Here is a 20,932-nt window from a genome sequence, read left to right as displayed (position 1 = left end):
ATTGAAGTAGATTAGTTTTGTTGAGGCTTATTGTGGACTGAGCCACAAGGGAACGATTGAAAGAAAGTTAAGAATATTGCTTCACGGCATCTGGATTTTCTTTCAAGAGAACCTTTTATTTTTTGGATGAGGCTCCTGGAAATTTTGGGTGGAACCCTAGCCCCCCTCAACTATGACCTCTCCCTCCCGGGTAACATCTAAAGGTTTGTCTCTGCACATTTTATGATATTTAAAACCCATTAGCATACCATCTTATTGTCAGAGCACAGGGTGACACTAACCTTGTTGGCATGTTCACACATTTTCCTGAGGTAGTCGTTCTCGCACTGGAGCTGCTTCATGTCCAGCATGGGAAGCCGAGCTCCATCTTCTAGGCACTTCTCTACTTTCTGTTGCAAACTGAACATAAAATGCAGCAAAAGTCATCAACCTGAAATGTTGCCCCTGTTTTTCTCTCCTGACAAATGCTGCCTGGCGTGTTTCCAAAACCTTCTGTTTGTTTTATAAAGTTAACATATCTGATATAGACATCCCATAATATATATTCTGAAGCAGGTAGTTCAAGGAGTTAAAACAGCTGCATATTAGATTAGAGTCCCTACAGTGTGGAAACAGGCCCTTCGGCCCAATCAGTCCACACCAACCCTCCGAAGAGTAACCCACCCAGACCCATTTCCCTCTGACTAATGCACCTAACACTATGGGCAATATAGCATGGCCAATCCACCTGACCTGAACATCTTTGGACTGTGGGAGGAAACCCACACAGTCTGCCCGAGGCTGGAATTGAACGTGGGGCCCTGGCGCTGTGAGGCAACAGTGCTAACCACTGAGCCACCGTGCCACCCAAAAAACGTCGGCTATTTTTTGTTTTATGAAGAAAGTCAACCACGTGCAATAATTGCCGAAAAGAAAGGTACTACATTATTTAAAACAACAAACTACAAATATCTGGTGGCTTTGAACAATTCTTTGGGATTGAGCAGTATATCAAAACGATCAGACCAGGATTGTTGGGCCCAATTTTAAATCATTCAAAATCCATCCACTTACACACCAAATTGAAAATCAAGCTTCTTAAATTCTGCGCTAGCACTGATATGGATTTTCATTTCGCGGATTTGCATCAGGCTGCTAAAAAGATGATCATCAATTTATGGAGGAAAGTTCCTAAACGTAGGAGAAAGTGGGTACTGCAGATGCTGGAGATGAGAGTCAAGATTAGAGTAGCGCTGAAAAAGAACAGCAGGTCAGACAGCATCCGAGGAGTAGGAAAAATGACATTTTGGGCAAACGTCCTTCATCAGGAATGTCTTCCTGATGAAGAGCTTTTGCTTGAAATGTCGATTTTCCTACTCCTCAGATGCTGCCTGACCTGCTGTGCTTTCCAGCACTACTCTAATCTTGGTCCTAAATGTCGGAGCTGTACGAACAATCCTCATCAATGAACACCTTATGAGCTGCTTGCGAAGGTATGGGGTTTCTTCCGTCATCTTATTTTAGGGTATGGACCGACAGGATTTACTTGGTCTGGTGTGGTAATGGAAAATCACTTGACAGGTTAGCAAATAAAAAAATTCTTGTCTTAAACAAAATACATGTTAGCAACTAAGTAAAAGTTAAACTGACATGATAGACATTATTACAGAAGGAGACCCTGAATGGTTAATCTGACTTCTTCAAGGTTCTATCATATTCTGCCATCAAGCCCACATGACATAATGAGTAGTAGAATTTAAGCCACTCCTCAACATTAACCCTTTCAGACCCCTACACCACTGAAGTTGCTGCCTTTATAGGAGAGGCAGGGGGAGTGGAATTAGGGAAAGGGGACTCATCAACATGAGTTATTTTACAACTGTCGTACTCTTAGTGGCATAGATACTTGTTAACAGCAATCACATTTTGGTTATTTTGGTTGTGGGTAAAGTGTTGGAAAGGCTATAAGAGATAGGATTTATAATCATCTAGAAAGGAATAATTTGATTAGGGATAGTCAACACGGTTTTGTGAAGGGGAGGTTGTGCCTCACAAACCTTATTGAGTTCTTTGAGAAGGTGACCAAACAGATGGATGAGGGTAAAGTGGTTGATGTAATGTAAATGGATTCCAGTAAGGTGTTTGATACGGTTCCCCATGGTAGGCTATTGCAGAAAATTCAGTGACATGGGATTGAAGGTGATTTGGCAGTTTAGATCAGAAATTGACTAGCTGAAAGAAGTGGTGTTTGATGGGAAATGTTCATCCTGGAGTTTAGTTACTAGTGCTGTACCGCAAGGATCTGTTTTGGGGCCACCGCTGTTTGTAATTTTTATAAATGACCTGGATGAGGGCGTAGAAGGGTGGGTTAGTAAATTTATGGATGACATTAAGGTTTTGGAGTTGTGGATAGTGCCAGGTTACAGAGGGACATAGATAAGCTGCAGAGCTGAGCTGAGAGGTGGCAGATGGAGTTTAATGCAGAAAAGTATGAGGTGATTCACTTTGGAAGGAGCAACAAGAATACAGAGTACTGGGCTAATGGCAAGATTCTTGGTAGTGCAGATGAGCAGAGGATCTCAGGGTCCATGTTGCCACCCAGGTTGATAGGGTTGTTAAGAAGGTGTATGGTGTGTAAGATTCTTGGTAGGTAGATGAGCAGAGAGATCTTGGTGTCAATGTTGCCACCCAGGTTGATAGGGTTGTTAAGCAGGTGTATGGTTGTTAGCTTTTATTGGTAGAGGGATTGAGTTTCAGAGCTATGAGATCATGTTGCAGCTGTACAAAACTCTGGTGTGGCCGCACATGGGAGTATTGCATACAGTTCTGGTCACCGCATTATAGGAAGGATGTGGAAGCTTTGGAAAGAGTTCAGAGGAGATTTACCAGGATGTTGCCAGGTATGGAAGGAAAGTCTTATGAGAAAACACTTAATTGACTTAATTGAGACATATAAGATAATCAGAGTATTAATTAGGGTGGGCAGTGAGAGCCTTTTTCCTCAGATGGTGATGGTTAGAACGAGGGGATGTATCTTTAAATTGAGGGATGATAGATATAGAACAGACATCAGAGGTAATTTCTTTACTCAAAGACTATTGGGGTGTGGAACACACTGCCTGCAAAAGTCGCAGACTTGCCAAGTTTAAGGGCATTTAAATGGTCATTGGATAAACATTATAGAGGAAAATAGAATTGTGTAGGTTAATGGGTTTCAGAAGGGATTGTACTGCACTATAATGTTCCATGTAAATGAACAAACTTCACTCACAGGATCAGCAGTGCAGACTCCCATTGAATGTGATCCTGGCATTTTTACTGCGATCAGTATCTGAATTTTCAGAGACAAACTGTTTCAATCTATTGAATAATTTAGTATTAAATGGGGAATATGGGAAAATTTAATCTGGCTACTGGCCCATTTGTGCTGAAAAATAGAACTGTGCATGATCGAAATTTATTTTGAAGCATACCGCTCATGTGTGAGTGGACCTCTCAAAATTGATAGGAACCTTGTTAAAATATTTGAGTTGGGTTCTATGACTTTTGTAGAATGCGAACAAAATTGACAATGAACTTTGATCAACAAGATCAGCAATCTGTAAAGGGAATCTCAGGTGGCTATTGAAGATCACCATAAAAATCTCTGCAGCAAAACTGAAGATAAAGATCTGTGAAAGGGGATCCATGGGAACAGCAGATGATTACAAATTAACTTCAATAATCTCCTTTAATTCCCTTCAAATAAATATCGGTTCCATGACACCCTAATCCTCACAACGATGTAAAGTTAATAATTGAATGGATCATACCTTTGTACAGTGGCAACTAAGGCCTTTTCCCTTTTCTTCTGACTCTCCAGAAGCACCTCCTTCTCTCTGCAAAGGATTCGATTCTCCCCTAGCTTTTTCTCCAAATCTTTGAACGTATCCTGAAATTTTTCATTTTTTTCTTCAAGTAAAATAAGCTGCAATGACAATAATAAAGTGTGATAATGAACAATATCTCTCTTCTTAGGGACAATGAATTACAAACATAATGGATAGAGGGTGGAATCTAATAGGAGTCTGCGTGATGTGGCCTACGATGAGATGCGTAGTAGATTCAGGCAATGAGTGCAGAAAGGTCCACCTCGCCATGGAGACCTTTTATGCTTTACACAAGTTGTGCTATGAGGTTTTTGCTATGTAGTGGTGAAATGTCAATTGACAAGGCATTATTGATTGTTAAATGCCTTGTTAATGGCTCAACTCGCATCATTAATGTTCAGACATCCATCTTAACAAATGCATCAAACAAGCCTGGCATCTGGAAAACCTGACATGGAACCCAGAGTGGGAATCTGGTGGATTCAGTTGCTGATTGCTGCAGTGACCTCAATATCTTGGGTGCACACCTCATGTCCACAGACACAGACATCTGTCATGTCAGCCTCAGTACCCTCATGGCACATTTCAAATCAACTGACAGGATGCTTTTGCACTTTAATGTTGCACCTTGGGCTGCACTGGCAACCATCATTGTAACACTGCAGCAAGGAAACTGTGCACTTACAGACACACACCCAGCTCATGGACTGGAACAGGGTGCAGATCGAGGCTATTCACTCACTTGTAGCACTCACTCACTTTGAGCATACCTGGATGCTATGTTCTGCCTGTCCTTCCAGCTTTGTCCTGTCAATAAGTGATAAGAGGCTCATTTTACTTTGGTCTTGCAGTGCCGTTTACAACAGATGCCAAAGTCAGTGAGTAGGTTATACTTGTCAGGAAGCCTCAGTCTGGTCAATGGAGATAGCCTTCACTCAGAAGTTCCCAACTTACTCCCCACAGCAGTGGAATGAGGCCCTTAAGTAAACATTTATTGGCCAATTGGTGGCCAGGCTCAAATGTCATCCTAAACATAATTGCAGTGAAGACAGGAAGGCAGTAGTGTCTAGGTAACTCACCCACTTACTGAATTCAATATTGTTCCTGCCTTGAATCTCACATCTATTGAGAGCAAAAGATTCCTCCAATGTGTTTTAGTGATATGAACTTTGTGTTTTTTGAATAATCTCACTTCAAGGAATATAGAGTCATAGAGATGTACAGCATGGAAACAGACCCTTCGGTCCAACCTTTCCATACCGACCAGATATCCCAACCCAATCTAGTCCCACCTGCCAACACCTGGCCCATATCCCTCCAAACCCTTCCTATTCATATACCCATCCAGATGCCTTTTAAGTGTTGCAATTGTACCAGCCTCCACAACTTCCTCTGGCAGCTTATTCCATCATATTTATTATGCAGGCTGTTTTCCCAGAAAAAAGCTCAGACTGCACCAGAATGACTCATTCTGGATCGTTTATATTATCTAAGGAACCTCTGTATAAAATATTACACTTAACTTCAGTTCCTGGATCTAATATGTGTAACAACAAGGAACGCAATGTTTTTGCCTCCAAAATCCATTCTCATTTCTCTTACACTCCTAGTTTGAACTTTCCCAATTATATATTCACCCCTCTTTTAGCATTAGAAACTGTGCTGGTCTAAATCAGAAATAACCTTCTCAGTGTCTATGTTGATAATGTATTATCCCACTTCAGGGTCCTTGTTCTCTCCACAGCCTTATCTACCAACCACTTCCACATCATTCTCATAATACTCTCCCCATTGGGATTGTTTATGTTTGAAGGAAGAAAATCAGTTGACAGCCCAGTGTAGTAGTGAAGGAATATTGGACAGTTGGAGCTGGTGTCCTTTGAATGAGATGATAAAGGCCTTATTTTGCTGTTTGGATTTAACTAAAATATCCCATGGTACTGTTCCAAAGAACAGCAGGACAGTTATCCCCAGAGTCCTGGCTAATATCTCTCTCTAAAGCAAAATCACAAAATGGATCTCTGTCATTATCACAGTGCTGTTGTTGCTGAGCACAAATTAGCCACCAGGTTTTCTGGATTATAACGGAGATTACATTTCAAAAGTATTCTATCGACTATAAAAGCACTTAGTGAGGCTCTGTAGTCATGAAAAGCACGATGTAAAATGCAAGTCTTCCTTTCCTTTTATTCCATTCTTTTTATAATGGCTGAAATAGCTCGAAAAATAGAGTCTCTTTCCACCTTTAAACTGTTACTTCCATAGAAGTCAAGGACCTTTTATTGGCTCTTTCAGTTTCTTTTGACTGATGTTAAAATTCCTTTGTGCTTTATCCTTACTTTTTAAACCTCCTGCAGCTCTACAGTATCAATCCGTCTGTCAACCCCAAACACCAGAAATCTATTTCTGCCAACTTTGCTTCCCTGGGAAGTATTCTCCTTCCCTTTGCCACATTACTGGCTGCCATGCATTTAGCTTCCTAAACCCACAAATAAGTATTCCCTTTCTTAACTCCACAAACGTCCTACCTTCTATCTGATCCTTTCGTCCAAGACTTTGGCTACTCTTCCTGCTGTCTCTTACTTAGTATTTTCATCCTTTCCATTACCCACCTTGAAATGTCTTTTGATGCAAAAGGCAATATAAAAGTATCATAGAATTGTACAGCAGATGAGAAAGCTATTTGATTCATTGAGACTGCGCTGATTTTTTTCAAAGAACAGTCTTTTGTGTCCCACTCCCTATTCTTTCCTCATTAGCTGACAACCTTTTTTTATATTCACATATTTCCCCAAGTGCCCTTTGATCACTATCATTTAATGTAATTTGACCACCATTTCAAATAACACCCAAAACTGTCATTGCATGAAGATCTTCCTCGTGTCACTTCTGGATCTTTAGCCAATCACTTCAATTCTATGCCCTCTGGTTATTCACCCATCAACCAAAGGAAATCGTTATTGATTCCATTTATAAACTTCCTGATTTAAAAACTCCTCTTAGCCTTCTCTACTGAAGAAAAAAATTCCCAACTTCTCCAGTAATTTCTGCATAACTTATCCTTGGGACAACTCCAGTAAATCTATTCCTTAAAACCAACACAGTATTCCAAACATTTCTTGTCTGCAAATGGACATAGTATTCCAGCAGAGGCTGTACTAGTGATTTATAGAGGACTTAGTACAATTTGTTTTTATACTTCAGGCCTCGACTTATAAAGCCAAGGATCCTATTTACTTTGTGAAATGCTGTGATAACTTGCCCTGCTACCTTCAAAGATATGTACACAAAGAACCATGGTCTCGCTATCCTTGCATGTCCTTTAATATTGCATTCTTCATCATATATTATTACCCCATATCTTTCCAAGTAAAATGTATAAAATCTATAAAGTGCTGTTTTAACATTAATGCATAAATCTTATTTTGTATTATTTTATAATGTATTACCTGGAAGAAATTTTGATTTAATTCAACATAAAGTTATACTGAGTTCAGAGAAACTTTAACTTCCATAGGTGCATAAGCTAATTATGTTTAGGAAAATTATATGAAATATGAGACAAATTATCTATCTCAGAGAATTGAGTTCTCAAAAATCAGATCGATTTGTGACGATCTACAACAGTGAGCAAAATCCAGAATTTAACATCACAGTGGGGTTCTCAGCTGGACAGACAATGTGGTTGCTCACACACTTGTGAGGAAGGTTTCTCTTCATGGTGGTGCTTTGGTTGACAATTTGGCAAACTAATTGGAAACAAGGAGCTGAGAGATGGTCAGAGTTCATTCTTTTGTCACCACTTACCTTATTTTTTTCTGCCTCAACTCAAAGTATGTATGTTTTATATAAGAGATGAAAATACATCAGGCCCAAACTTCACCTCAAAGATCATCTTCTTAGTAGCTGATTAGTGTTTGCATATCTTCCCTGTCTTTATGTTATGGGTTATTGGGCATATCAAATTTTCATTTCCTCTAGTTAAATTAACCCAATTAATTTCCTTCTACTATAGCTGTCATGAAGTTAAAATATATATTTTTTTAAAACCTGCTTAATTAGAAAACCATTGATTGGTTTGGAAGCCAGAAATAGATACCAGTTACAATAGTTCCCTGGGAGATAAGATGGGTCTTTGGACAATAAAAATGCCCTGCAATAGATGAGTTACTATCAGATCACTTTCAGCTATTCTTCAATTAAATTATGATGGAGTTTTGTTTGCAAAAAAAGAACTTAATTGAAATGCCAAAGGAGTATACAGAGATGCTTGTTTTTATAGCTACATTTGCATAATTATGCACTCTTTTGAGCTGTAGATGGGTAAATGTGTTTAACTACAGTAATAAAACATTCTGCAATCGTTTCCTTTGAATAATTTGCTTCTAAAAACTAATTAAAACCACTTGGTGACTACCCAAGTAGAAAGCCTCATTTAGCTATTTTAGCCTCATATGGTAACACGTAAATAGACGATTTGTACATTGTGAATTTGAATTATGCATCACGGCCAAATCTCAGCATATTCTTTGAGTGTTTAACGCCTATTTGTATCTATCCACAAATCTATCAGTCATCGCTATTCAGCATTTGTGTGCCTAAAGATTTGCTTGTTGAAGTATATATGTAATAAAAATGTAATCAGGGTAATAAAGGTCCAATTTCACGTCACAGTAGCTCAATTTGTACATAATGTATTTTGCATTAGCTTTAGTTTCGGAAGACCAATTTCCCCTGAGGTTAGGAAAAATATAATTGCAAATGATCTTGGTACCGTTATAATGGAATAATCAGAACTGCAAAATTATGAAGAACATTTTGTTTCATTATCACAGCAATTCTTTCCTGTTGAATTACTCTTAATCCTAAATCTTAAATAATTTAAAGGAAAGATTTATTCCTGTGCTATCCACTTCTTTAATTGGTTTTATATTTTAGCAAAAATCAGTGTTACATTCAAATGGGGAGGGCAATTTGTCAGAATTGGAAGCATGTGACTTGTTTTTGGTTAATCTTCAATTACTTAATGCGTTTTTTTTGTTTGACAGACAGAGGGCAAGCAGAAGAGGATGATATTCACGGAAGGCTAAAGGAGTAGATGGAAGTGGCTTTGCTCATGTAGTCTCCAATATGCAATTATAGGCATTATAGATCACCCAATCTCATTGAGCTGAAACATGCAGCGTGCATACTTAGAATCCAAATTTCAAAATATTGTTGATGCACTTATGGATGCATATGAGAAAATGGGCATTAGACTAAACATTTAGAAGACAAAAGGTATGTACCAGCTTGCTCCCACTGCACAACACTACTCACTGCCTAATAAGATCCACAGCAAGTCTGGAACAACATGGATTAACTCTAATACAATGAAAGTATTCAAGATACTGTGCCAACTTTACGTGAGTCTTGAATTCAGACACAAACTTGGATTCTTGGCAGTACTGAATTAATACCGTCTTATAAATAAAATCCTATAATTTAGTATCAGGGTCATATATGCAAAGCCATTCTCCTCCTACCCACTTCTCTTCTTATTAAGTCCCTCAGAACTGAAGATGACTTTCTTTCAATCCAGATTTCTGGATCCCAAAGTGACAAATAAGTGAGTCCTAAATCCACAGTCTGCCACAGGTGAGTGGGATCCTCAGCAAGGGCAGGCAATGATGATAAAACTTAACATGGTGTCCAGCGCACCAGCGCAGCATTTGGACATCTGAGGAACAAAGGGTTTGATGACAACGACCTCAAGTCTGGCACCACTTCAAGGTCAGCGACAACAGGCGGCATGGTAGTTCAGTGGTTAGCACTGCTGCCTCACAGCACCAGGGTCCCATGTTTGATTCCAGCCATGGGTGATTGTCTGTGTGGAGTTTGCACATTCTCCCCCTGTCTGCGTGGGCTTCCTCTGGGTGCTCTGGTTTCCTCCCACAGTCCAAAGATGTGCAGGCCAGGTGAATTGGCTGTGCTAAATTGCCCCGAGTGTTAGGTGCATTAGTCAGGGGTAAATGTAGGGGAATGGGTCTGGGTGGGTTGCTCTCCGGAGGGTCGGTGTGGACTTGTTGGGCTGAAGGGCCTGTTTCCACACTGTAGGGAATCTAAGTTACCATCCCTTCTGTATGCATCAGATATATATGTCCATATCCAGCAGCCAACTCCACAGCAGCCTCGGAGAAACAACACTAGCAATGCCATTGGAAAATCCTGAAAGCCCTACTGCAACATTCTGCAGCATTCCCAGTGACTTGTGGGAATCTTTTGCCCAAAGGAAGAAGCATCCGTGAAGATGCAAACCATTTTGAGCAGCCAGTTGGAGGCAGAACACCAAAAATGGAATAATCATGCAATAACCAGCCTCCATGGTATTTAGCTAATGGAAATAACATAAGATAGCTGGGAAGAAATGTACAAAACTGCATTCAAAACATGTGTGCTTTGTTTTGCATTTGTCAAATATTTGTCAGAATTCTGAAAGTCCAGAACTGATAAACCTTTTGCTTTTTTACCTGCTGACTCTGGCTCTGAAAGTCATTCAAGGTGGGTAGATCAGCGAGGTACTTTTCTAGGGTTTCTATTCTCTGTTGTCGTTCATGGCTTTGCTCAGATTCTTTTTGCAGCTTCTTTTTCAGACTGCTGATATATTTTTCGCGTGCTTTCACCTGAAACATAGTGCAGAAATATTAATGAGAATCCAGACCTCTATATTTGGGGAATACATTTCCATGTTGAATGAAATTCTGTTTCACAGAATGTTCCTTGACTTAACAAAGAGACTTGGGTTACATTTTATATGGATTTGGTTTCAACATTTTTGTTTGAAGAATACTTTTAAACTTAAAAGAGAATAATTATGAGCGCATGAAAGCAAAGCTGTTAAAGTGGATTTACAAACTAGATTGAAGGATAGAGTCAATAGACAAACAGTGGCAGACATTTAAGCTGATACTCCAGAATGCATAGGATAGGTAGGTTCCATCAAAGAAGAAAATTTCCAAGGGACAGATCCACCAATTGCAGTTAACTAAAGATGACACGGATGGTATCAAATTTAAATAGATAAATCGTACAATAGTGCATAGAAAGGTGGCAGATCAGAAGGTTGAACAAAATATTAAACAAAACAAAAAGATTAATAAGAGGGGAAAATTAAAGTATCTAGAAAGTTATCTAGAAATATTTAAAAAAGTAAAAGTTTATGTAAATATTTATAGAAGAAAAGAGTTAACGTTATGAACATTGTCCCATACAGAAGTGAATCTGGAAAATTCATAATGGAAAATAAAGATTTTGCAGATTAATTAAACAAAAAGTATTTTGTATCAGTCTTCACTAAAGAGGAGACAAGTAACATTCCAGAAACGTTTTAAATCAGGAAATGGAAGGAGGATCTCAGGAAAATCACAATCACCAGAGAGGTGGTAGTGGGTAAATTGTTGGACCTGTGGCCTGATAGGTGCCAGGATCCTGATGGATGTTATCCTAGGGTCTTAAAACAAGTACCAAATGAGTTAGTAGATGCATTGACTTCAATTTTCCCAGGGTCCCCCAGATTCAGGGAAGATCCAATTAATTTGGAAGATAGCAAATGTAACTACCTTCTTTATAAAGGGGGCGAGATAGAAAGTAGAAAATGTCAGGTTAGTTAGTTTAACATCCGTTAGAGGAAAATTGTGAGAAGCTGTTATGAAAGACATTACAGCAGAGTACTTAGAAAGGTAATCAGGCAGAGTCAACATAGTTTTGTGAAAGGCAAATCATGCCTCATCAATCTAATAGAGTTCTTTAAGGAATTGATAAAGGAAATTGATACTGTAGATAAAGGAGAACAGGTGGATGTTCTGTATTCAGATTTTTTTGAAGATATTTGATAAAGTGCCACATTGGTTATTGTGCAAAATGAAAGCTTATGGTATACATGGTAGCATATTAGCATAGATAGAAGATAAGGCAGCTAATAGAAAGAAGACAGTCAGCCACAAATGGGTCATTTTTCAGATTGGCAAGAAATAATGAATGATGTAACTTTACTATTTAACCACAGGTGGGTGGGTCCGATCTTATGAAGTTTTCTTATTTATTCGAATATATCCAATATGTGTATTCTGAAATATCCCCTCAAGTGCCTGCCACTCCATCTTTATTTTTAAATTTAATTTGCCAATTTACTTTCATCAGCTTTTCTTCCACACCTTCATAATTGCCCAGTTTAATTAAAAATAAAGTTCCAGACCTATTTGCCCATTTTGCAAACTGCTTGCAAAATTCAATCAATCGTATGATTGCTGCCACCAAGCATTGCCTTTGCTATGAGATCATTAATTAATCCGATCCCATTGCACAATGCCAGGTCTGGTGTAGTCAGCTCTATGGTCAGTTCCAGAATATGTTGCTCAAAGAAACTACAGGTAGATAAATTCTTCGTCAGCATGGTGGTGAAAGTTTGTAAAAGTCACTCAGGAATGTGGATTTGAGGTCACAATCAGACCAGCCATGATCTTATTAAATGGTGAAGAAGTCTAGGCAGGCCAAAGGTCCTACCCCTGCTTCTTGTATGCTCATGTAAAGTATCAATAGTCATTGAGTTTTACCTTCTCCTCCATTTTCTTTGCTTCTTCCAAATATTTTTGGGTGTTTTTCCTGAGGCACTCATTGAGATGCACAATCTCAAGCTCCGCTGCAGACAGCTTTTGCTCCAGGTTTTTCTTTCCACAATCAATCACTTTGGATGTTTCTGTATGGTGTATATGTCTCATACTCTCACATGGGGATTCATGCTGCACAAGGAAAGATATACAAGCATTGGAGATAGTGATGAAAAGGGAAACAACATATTGCCTACCTCAGTAGCAAACTGACAAGCAACATAAATAACGGATGTAAAAACTTCTATATGTACATAAAAAGGAAATATTAGCAAAGATATGTGTAGGTCCACTACAGGCAAATGTAGGAGAATTTATAAAGGAAAATAGAGAAATGTTCGAGAAGCTAAATAATTACTTTGTCTCTCTTCACAGAGAAAGAGCCATGGAATGATAGAGAACTAAGGGACTAATGAGAATGAGGAATTCAAATAAATTAGTAAGAAAAAGTAGCATTGAACAACTAGCATTGAATAAATAACATGGAAAGTTGACTCCTCTCTGGGACCCAATGAACTACATCCCAAAGTGTTGAAAGAGGTGACAACAGAGACAGAGGCATGACATTTTTTTATTTGCATCTGAGAGGACAGACATGTTCTCATTTTGCAATCTCATTGAATGTTGAAGTGCTTTTCAACAGTGTAGGTTCAAATCTCCACATTGGGGATCAACAGATTCGTCACAAATCAAGGGGAAGTGAAATACTTTTAGCAAGTACCTGATTGGCTTAGGTTTGCTTTAAATAAATGAGCTGAAAATGTGTTGCTGGAAAAGCGCAGCAGGTCAGGCAGCATCCAAGGAACAGGAGAATCGACGTTTCGGGCATAAGCCCTTCTTCAGATTCCTGAAATAGATCCTTGGTACTGTGGGAAAATGTGGCAATGCATACCTTCACTGAATATTTGGGCATCATTACTCAGGTTAATATCTATGACATTTTCCAGTATCTAGGCTACATTTTGAGCCTGGTCCTCAGTTGGACCTCATGTACAAAACTCAGTAGCCAAGAAAACCTGGTCTCATCAGCAAAAGCCATGGACTTGAGCAGTCTTGTCAGCAGAAGCCTTCACTCAATCTCAAACGATCTACACTGCTGGTATTTAAGCAAGTGTCAGAGCCTCATCACCTTACATGATGAAGGTTGAGAGTGTGGTGCTGGAAAAGCACAGCAAGTCAGGCAGCATCCGAGGAGCAGGACAATCGACGTTTTGGGCAGGAGCCCTTCAGCAGAAATCTCTAGCCTGAAACGTCGATTCTCCTGCTCCTCGGTTGCTGTGCTGACCTGCTGTGCTTTTCCAGCAACACACTCTTGACTCTGATCTCCAGCATCTGCAGACCATACTTTCTCCTCCTTGCATAATGAAGTCTCAAACATTGGACCGGACCATGTCATAGCAGGTCCCAGTTTAACCTTCTCCAAGAATTACAGTCAGACGTATCATATTATCTTAATGTCATACAATCACCTGTGTTTTTATCATGAATGCAGGATCACAGCGTTCCAAAAGTGCTCTCTGCGCTCGAAGTTCATTTTCTTGTATTTTTTGCTGAAGTTGGATAATCTGTTGCTCCTGGCTAAAAAAAAAGGAAAATTGAGAGTCAAATACATTTCTGACTTTAAATTATCATATGAGCCACCAAACAAACAATTATTCCTTCTGTCACCATTTCTTTCATGTAATCTTAATCCAGTCAAGATCTCTCCAGGTCTTTTTTCTTAACTCCAATGAGAAAGGAGATTCCCAGGTTTGGCAACTAATGCAAACAACATGAAGTCAGATAGATACCTTGACCACCCAATAATCAACAGTTATGGAATCTAATTTCTTGTGTCTTTACTGGAACAAATGCATTAAACCAATGAATGTTAAAGTAAACATCGAAAACACGATAACAATAGCCTAAACAATATGGAGATAGACTGGAACAATAAAACTTTTGGAAACTGTTAAAACTATCAAAGTCGATCAACCTATTTCATGATTATAATAAGAGCGATTTTTTAACACTCATTGCACCTTATTGGCTGAAATTGTAGTTTCCATTTGTGGAGATCAAAGAGAATAAAACAGCAAGATTAAAGTTATGTAATGTCATGGCAATGGTTCATAAATTCCTGAATTACTTACGGTCACACTAGACTGTTAATTACAACATGAATTTTTAAAAAGGGGACATAGAGCCAAAATATGTGGATGTAAATTCAAGGCTGCCGAGCAAAGGCCTGAGAGGAAACATGGAATGTCACACCTGAAATATGTCCGAAAGAGACGGATGCAATTCCAAACAAACTGGTCTGTGATGTCAGATAATGTGCAGCTGACTACACTTGTCAACAGAAAGTCCATTTCTGTGGATGAAGTCCCAAACTGCAGACATGTTTATCATAGCATTCTTAAACTGCAGTTAGAGGCCATCTGGCCCATTGAGCCTGCACTGACACTCTAAAGAGCATCACACCCAGACTCAGCCCCCTACCCTATTCCTCTAACCCAAAGATAAGATTGATATTCTGAAGGGAGATTACAGAGAGTTAGGCAAAAATTTAAAAAGGAGGTCCTCAAGAGTAGTAATATCTGGATTACTCCCAGTGGTATGAGCTAGTGAGGGCAGGAATAGAAGAATAGAGCAGATGAATGCATGGCTGAGGAGCTGGTGTATGGGAGAAGGATTCACATTTTTGGATCATTGGAATCTCTCTTGGGGTAGAAGTGACCTGTACAAGAAGGACGGATTGCACCTAAATTGGAAGGGGACTAATATAATGGCAGGGAAATTTTCTAGAACTGCTTGGGAGGATTTAAACTAATAAGGTGAGAGGGGGGGGGTGGACCCAGGGAGATAGTAAGGAAAGAGATTGATCTGAGACGGGTACAGCTGAGAACAGAAGTGAGTCAAACAGTCACAAGGTAGGACTAATAAATTAAACTGCATTTATTTCAATGCAAGGGGCCTAACAGGGAAGGCAGATGAACTCAGGGCATGGTTGGGAACATGGGACTGGGATATCATAACAATTACAGAAACATGGCTCAGGGATGGACAGGACTGGCAGCTGAATGTTCCAGGATACAAATGCTACAGGAAGGATAGAAAGGGAGGCAAGAGAGGAGGGGGAGTGGCATTTTTGATAAGGGATAGCATTACAGCTGTGCTGAGGGAGGATATTCCCGGAAATACATCCAGGGAGGTTATTTGGGTGGAACTGAGAAATAAGAAAGGGATGATCACCTTATTGGGATTGTATTATAGACCCCCCAATAGTCAGAGGGAAATTGAGAATCAAACTTGTAAGGAGATCTCAGCTATCTGTAAGAATAATAGGGTAGTTATGGTTGGGATTTTAACTTTCCAAACATAGACTGGGACTGCCATAATGTTAAAGGTTAGATGGAGAGGAATTTCTTAAGTGTGTACAAGACAATTTTCTGATTCAGTATGTGGATGTACCTACTAGAGAAGGTGCAAAATTTGACCTACTCTTGGGAAATAAGGCAGGACAGGTGACTGAGGTGTCAGTGGGGGAGCACTTTGGGGCCAGCGATCATAATTCTAATCGTTTTAAAATAGTGACGGAAAAGGATAGACCAGATCTAAAAGTTGAAGTTCTAAATTGGAGAAAAGGCCAATTTTGACGATATTAGGCAAGGACTTTAGAAAGCTGATTGGAGGCAAATGTTCACAGGTAAAGGGACGGCTGGAAAATGGGAAGCCTTCAGAAATGAGATAACAAGAATCCAGAGAAAGTAAATTCCTGTCAGGGTGAAAGGGAAGGCTGGTATGTATAGGGAATGCTGGATGACTAAAGAAATTGACAGTTTGGTTAAGAAAAAGAAGGAAGCATATGTCAGGTATAGACAGGATAGATCGAGTGAATCCTTAGAAGAGTATAAAGAAAGTAGGAGTATACTTAAGAGGGAAATCAGGAGGGCAAAACAGGGACATGAGATAGCTTTGGCAAATAGAATTAAGGAGAATCCAAAGGGTTTTTACAAATATATTAAGGACAAGAGGGTAACTAGGGAGAGAATAGGCCCCCTCAAAGGTCAGCAAGGCAGCCTTTGTGTGGAGCCACAGAAAATGGGGGAGATACTAAATGAATATTTTGCATCAGTATTTTCTGTGGAAAAGGATATGGAAGATATAGATTGTAGGGAAATAGATGATGTCATCTTGCAAAATGTCCAGATTACAGAGGAGGAAGTGCTGGATGTCTTGAAACGGTTAAAGATGGACAAATCCCCAGGACCTGATCAAATGTACCCGAGAACTCTGTGGGAAGCTAGAGAAGTGATTGCTGGGCCTGTTGCTGAGATATTTGTATCATCGATAGTCACAGGTGAGGTGCCGGAAGACTGGAGGTTGGCAAACGTAGTGCCACTGTTTATGAAGGGCAGTAAAGACAAGCCAGGGAACTATAGACTGGTGAGCCTGACCTCGGTGGTGGGCAAGTTGTTGGAGGGAATCCTGAGGGACAGGATGTACATGTATTTGGAAAGGCAAGGACTGATTTGGGATAGTCAACATGGCTTTGTGCATGGGAAATCATGTCTCACAAACTTGATTGAGTTTTTTGAAGAAGTATCAAAGAAGATTGATGAGGGCAGAGCAGTAGATGTGATCTATATGGACTTGCACAAGGCGTTTGACAAGGTTCCCCATGGGAGACTGATTAGCAAGGTTAGATCTCATGGAATACAGGAAGGACTAGCCATTTGGATACAGAACTGACTCAAAGGTAGAAGACAGAGGGTGGTGGGTTGTTTTTCAGACTGGAGGCCTGTGATCAGTGGAGTGCCACAAGAATCGGTGCTGGGTCCTCTACTTTTTGTCATTTACATAAATGATTTGGATGCGAGCATAAGAGATACAGTTAGTAAGTTTGCAGATGACACCAAAATTGGAGGTGTAGTGGACAGCCAAGAGGGTTACCTCAGATTACAACAGGATCTGAACCAGATGGGCCAATGGGCTGAGAAGTGGCAGATAGAGTTTAATTCAGATGAATGCGAGGTGCTGCATTTTGGGAAAGCAAATCTTAGCAGGACTTAAACACTTAATAGTAAGGTCCTAGGGAGTGTTGCTGAACAAAGAGACCCTTGGAGTGCAGGTTCATAGCTCCTTGAAAGTGGAGTTGCAGGTAGATAAGATAGTGAAGAAGGCGTTTGGTATGCTTTCCTTTATTGGTCAGAGAATTGAGTACAGGAGTTGGGATGTCATGTTGCGACTGTACAGGACATTGGTCAGGCCACTGTTGGAATATTGCGTGCAATTCTGATCTCCTTCCAATCAGAAAGATATTGTGAAACTTGAAAGGGTTCAGAAAAGATTTACAAGAATGTTGCCAGGGTTGGAGGATCTGGGCTACAGGGAGAAGCTGTACAGGCTGGGGCTGTTTTCCCTGGAGCATCGGAGGCTGAGGGGTGACCTTATAGTGGTTTACAAAATTATGAGGGGCATGGATAGGATAAATAGACAAAGTCTTTTCCCTGGGGTTGGGGAGTCCAGAACTAGAGGGCATAGGTTTAGGATGAGAGGGGAAAGTTATAAAAGAGACCTAAGGGGCAACTTTTTCACACAGAGGGTGGAACGTGTATGGAATGAGCTGCCAGAGGATGTGGTGGAGGCTGGTACAATTGCAACATTTAAGAGGCATTTGGATGGGTATATGAATAGGAAGGGTTTGGAGGGATATGGGCCAGGTGCTGGCAGCTGGGACTAGATTGGGTTGGGATATCTAGTCGGCATGGACGGTTTGAACTGAAGGGTCTGTTTCCATACTGTACATCTCTATGACTCTATGACTCTATTTACCATGGTCTGGTCTGCACATCCCTGGACACTACAATTTAGCATGGCCAATCCACTTAACCTGCACACCTTTGGAGTTTGGATGGAAACTGGAGCACCAGATGGAAATCCATGCACTTAGAGGGAGAATGTGCAAACTCCACACTCATAGGGTACTGTACAGCCACCTAAAGCTTAAATCGGACCCGGATACCTGGCACTGTAAGGCAGCAATGCTAACTACTAGGCCATCATGCCACCCCAAATGTTTACCCTTCCAAGAATATCCAAAAATAAAGGAATTGCCTGTGTTTGTTAGTAGGCTGGCATATTGATACAGATGAGCATTTATTAAAGGTCATGGCTTGAAGACAGCCATTAAGCCAGCCCTGTGCTGCAGGGAAAGAAAGATTTGTGCTTGTTTTGAATGCTGTAAGCCAGACAGGCCAGTGAAGTTACCAGCAAGAAGGGTGTTTTTCTGACTGGAGATCTATGAGCAGTGGTGTTCTATAGAGATCAGTGCAAGGAATGCTGTTATTTGTTTCCCCTCATCAATTGCTGTAAGTAATAGCTCTTAACTAATAAATCAGAAACTTTACAAGTATGAACTAGTCACTCTGTGCTCCCTGCAAGCAAATGAAATACCTGGAGAAGACTATGAGCCAATGCTGGAAAGTGGGACTAGTTTAGATTTAGCGTAGATTTGGCAGTACAGCCCTAATGGGCTGAAAAGCCTCTTTTGTACTATATGGTTCTAAGGAGGCTTGCACACCAGCAAGTACTGACAAGATCGAAAGCATCATCTCAGTGAACTCTGTGGCTTGAGACCAATTAACAGCCTTTTCATTGTCTAGATTAGAGTAGTACTGGAAAAGCACAGCAGGTCAGGCAGCATCTGAGGAGCAGGAAAATCAACATTTCAGGCAAAATCCCTTCATCAAGAATGAAGGCAGGGAGCCTCCGGTGTGGAGAGATAAATGGGACGGGGGGGGTGGTGGGGCTGAGGAGAAGGTAGCAAAGAATACGATAGGTGGATGGGGGTGGGGATGAAGGTGATAGGTCAGAGAGGAGGGTGGAGCAGATTGGTGGGAAGGAAGATTGGCAGATAGGATAGGTCATGAGGATGGTGCTGAGCTGGAAGGTTGGAACTGGTGTAAGGTGGGGGAGGGAAAATGAGGAAACTGGTGAAGTCCACATTGATAACCTGGGGTTGAAGTGTTCCGAGACGGAAGATGAGGCATTCCTAACTTTTGCTTAACTGCCTTTTCAGTCTTTCCTTCCACCCATCACACCCATGTTTCTTTCTGGTCTATATCTGTGTGGGGAGGGAGGTTTATAAGGGGGTTAAAGATTTAACTTGTACAATTATATGTCAATAGTTCAGAATTGTTTATCTAATTAGAATCTATTTGCCATAAAAAGTAACTCTTGTTTGTACAGAAACCGTGATCCATGCTGCCAACCTGTTTCAAAAAGACAGGGAATCTTTGAGGAATCTTTAACTTTGGTGATGACTCTGGGAATAACAGGGCTTGATTTTCATTGCACTACCTCAGTGGGTTGTAACTGCACAAAAGGTTTAGAAAATTTTATGTGCAAGAATGGGTTTAGTGCAAAATTAGCATAAATGAATTACATGCAAAACTCCTTGGTAAAAGAAACAGCACCATTTTATTTATATGCATAATCACGCCAAACCTGCCTATGAAATACAGCTGGAATATCTTATCGACAAAAGCAAAATATATTGGAAATATGCGATATGTCTTTGCATCAGGACAAGCACAATATGAGGTGCAAGTTCATTCTTACTTTGTGAAAAACCCAGTAAGGCACAACAACATTTCTAAAAACTACAATTTGAAATGACAATGCAGAATGTTCAGTAAATCAAAATGCTGATGTATCAACAATTCTACTCCTGTCCCTGTACAGATCTTCAGCCAGTTTCTTTGATGCTAAGCTATACTGGATATACCTGTAACATGAAAACTGATCTGACTCTCCCAATGTAAATGACCCCACATGTTACTCAAAGCAGTAATACCAATAATATGCACAGGATTAGTGTCAGGGAACTGACCAACAATTGATTTGGCTGCAAGGTGAAGATTTAGATGCGAATAACTACCGCAATATGTTCTCTCTCACTAAGTCAACTATCTTAGTATTATATCGAGTAGTTCTCTAATAGACTGCATACTTACATGTAGAATTTAAGACTTTCATACTGTTGGTTAATATTTTGAATAGATCAGTCTGCTTGAAAATAAAATTTGCACTGTTTAATCTGCGGCTGTAGGTTGCATTTTAATAAGACAATGGTTACATCAGGAAAGGTGTTCCTAATTTTTTTAATCCAGACACAGGGTGAAGACATCGCTGACTAGGCCAGTATTTATTGCCCATCCTTAATTTCCCAGAGAGAATTTAAGAGTCAATCTTATTGTTCTGGGTCTGGAGTCCAGACCAGCTAAGGATGGCAGTTTCCTTCCCTAAAGGATGTTAGTGAACCAAGTCATTCGGCAATGGCTTCACAATTATCATGGGACTATTGATTCCACATTGTTTTTACTGAATTCAAATTCCACCATCTGCCACTGAGAGATTCAAATTCAGGTCACCCGAACATTACCTGGGTCTCTG

The 20,932-nt window shown here is 40.1% G+C and overlaps 1 protein-coding gene across 3 annotated transcripts in view; it reads right to left on the bottom strand.

Annotated features, from left to right (window-relative positions):
- The window catches only part of cep85l (centrosomal protein 85L), a 303,075-nt gene that overhangs the window by 12,700 nt on the left and 269,443 nt on the right, over nt 1-20,932 (bottom strand). For all 3 annotated transcript variants that reach the window (XM_043684467.2, XM_043684463.2, XM_043684471.2), the window contains 5 exons: nt 13,963-14,071; nt 12,440-12,625; nt 10,358-10,510; nt 3,792-3,946; nt 282-399 (listed from right to left, as the gene is read on the bottom strand). In XM_043684467.2, the coding sequence (XP_043540402.2) occupies nt 282-399; nt 3,792-3,946; nt 10,358-10,510; nt 12,440-12,625; nt 13,963-14,071 (721 nt within the window). The remainder of the gene's footprint in view (nt 1-281; nt 400-3,791; nt 3,947-10,357; nt 10,511-12,439; nt 12,626-13,962; nt 14,072-20,932) is intronic.

This window comes from Chiloscyllium plagiosum, unplaced genomic scaffold (genome assembly GCF_037043375.1).
Source record: "Chiloscyllium plagiosum isolate Xiang-an unplaced genomic scaffold, Cpla_swu_hap1 HiC_scaffold_3, whole genome shotgun sequence".
Lineage (NCBI taxonomy): Eukaryota > Metazoa > Chordata > Chondrichthyes > Orectolobiformes > Hemiscylliidae > Chiloscyllium > Chiloscyllium plagiosum.
The sequence above is the reverse complement of the archived record's forward strand: the minus strand, read 5'-3'. Positions and strand labels throughout refer to the sequence as shown.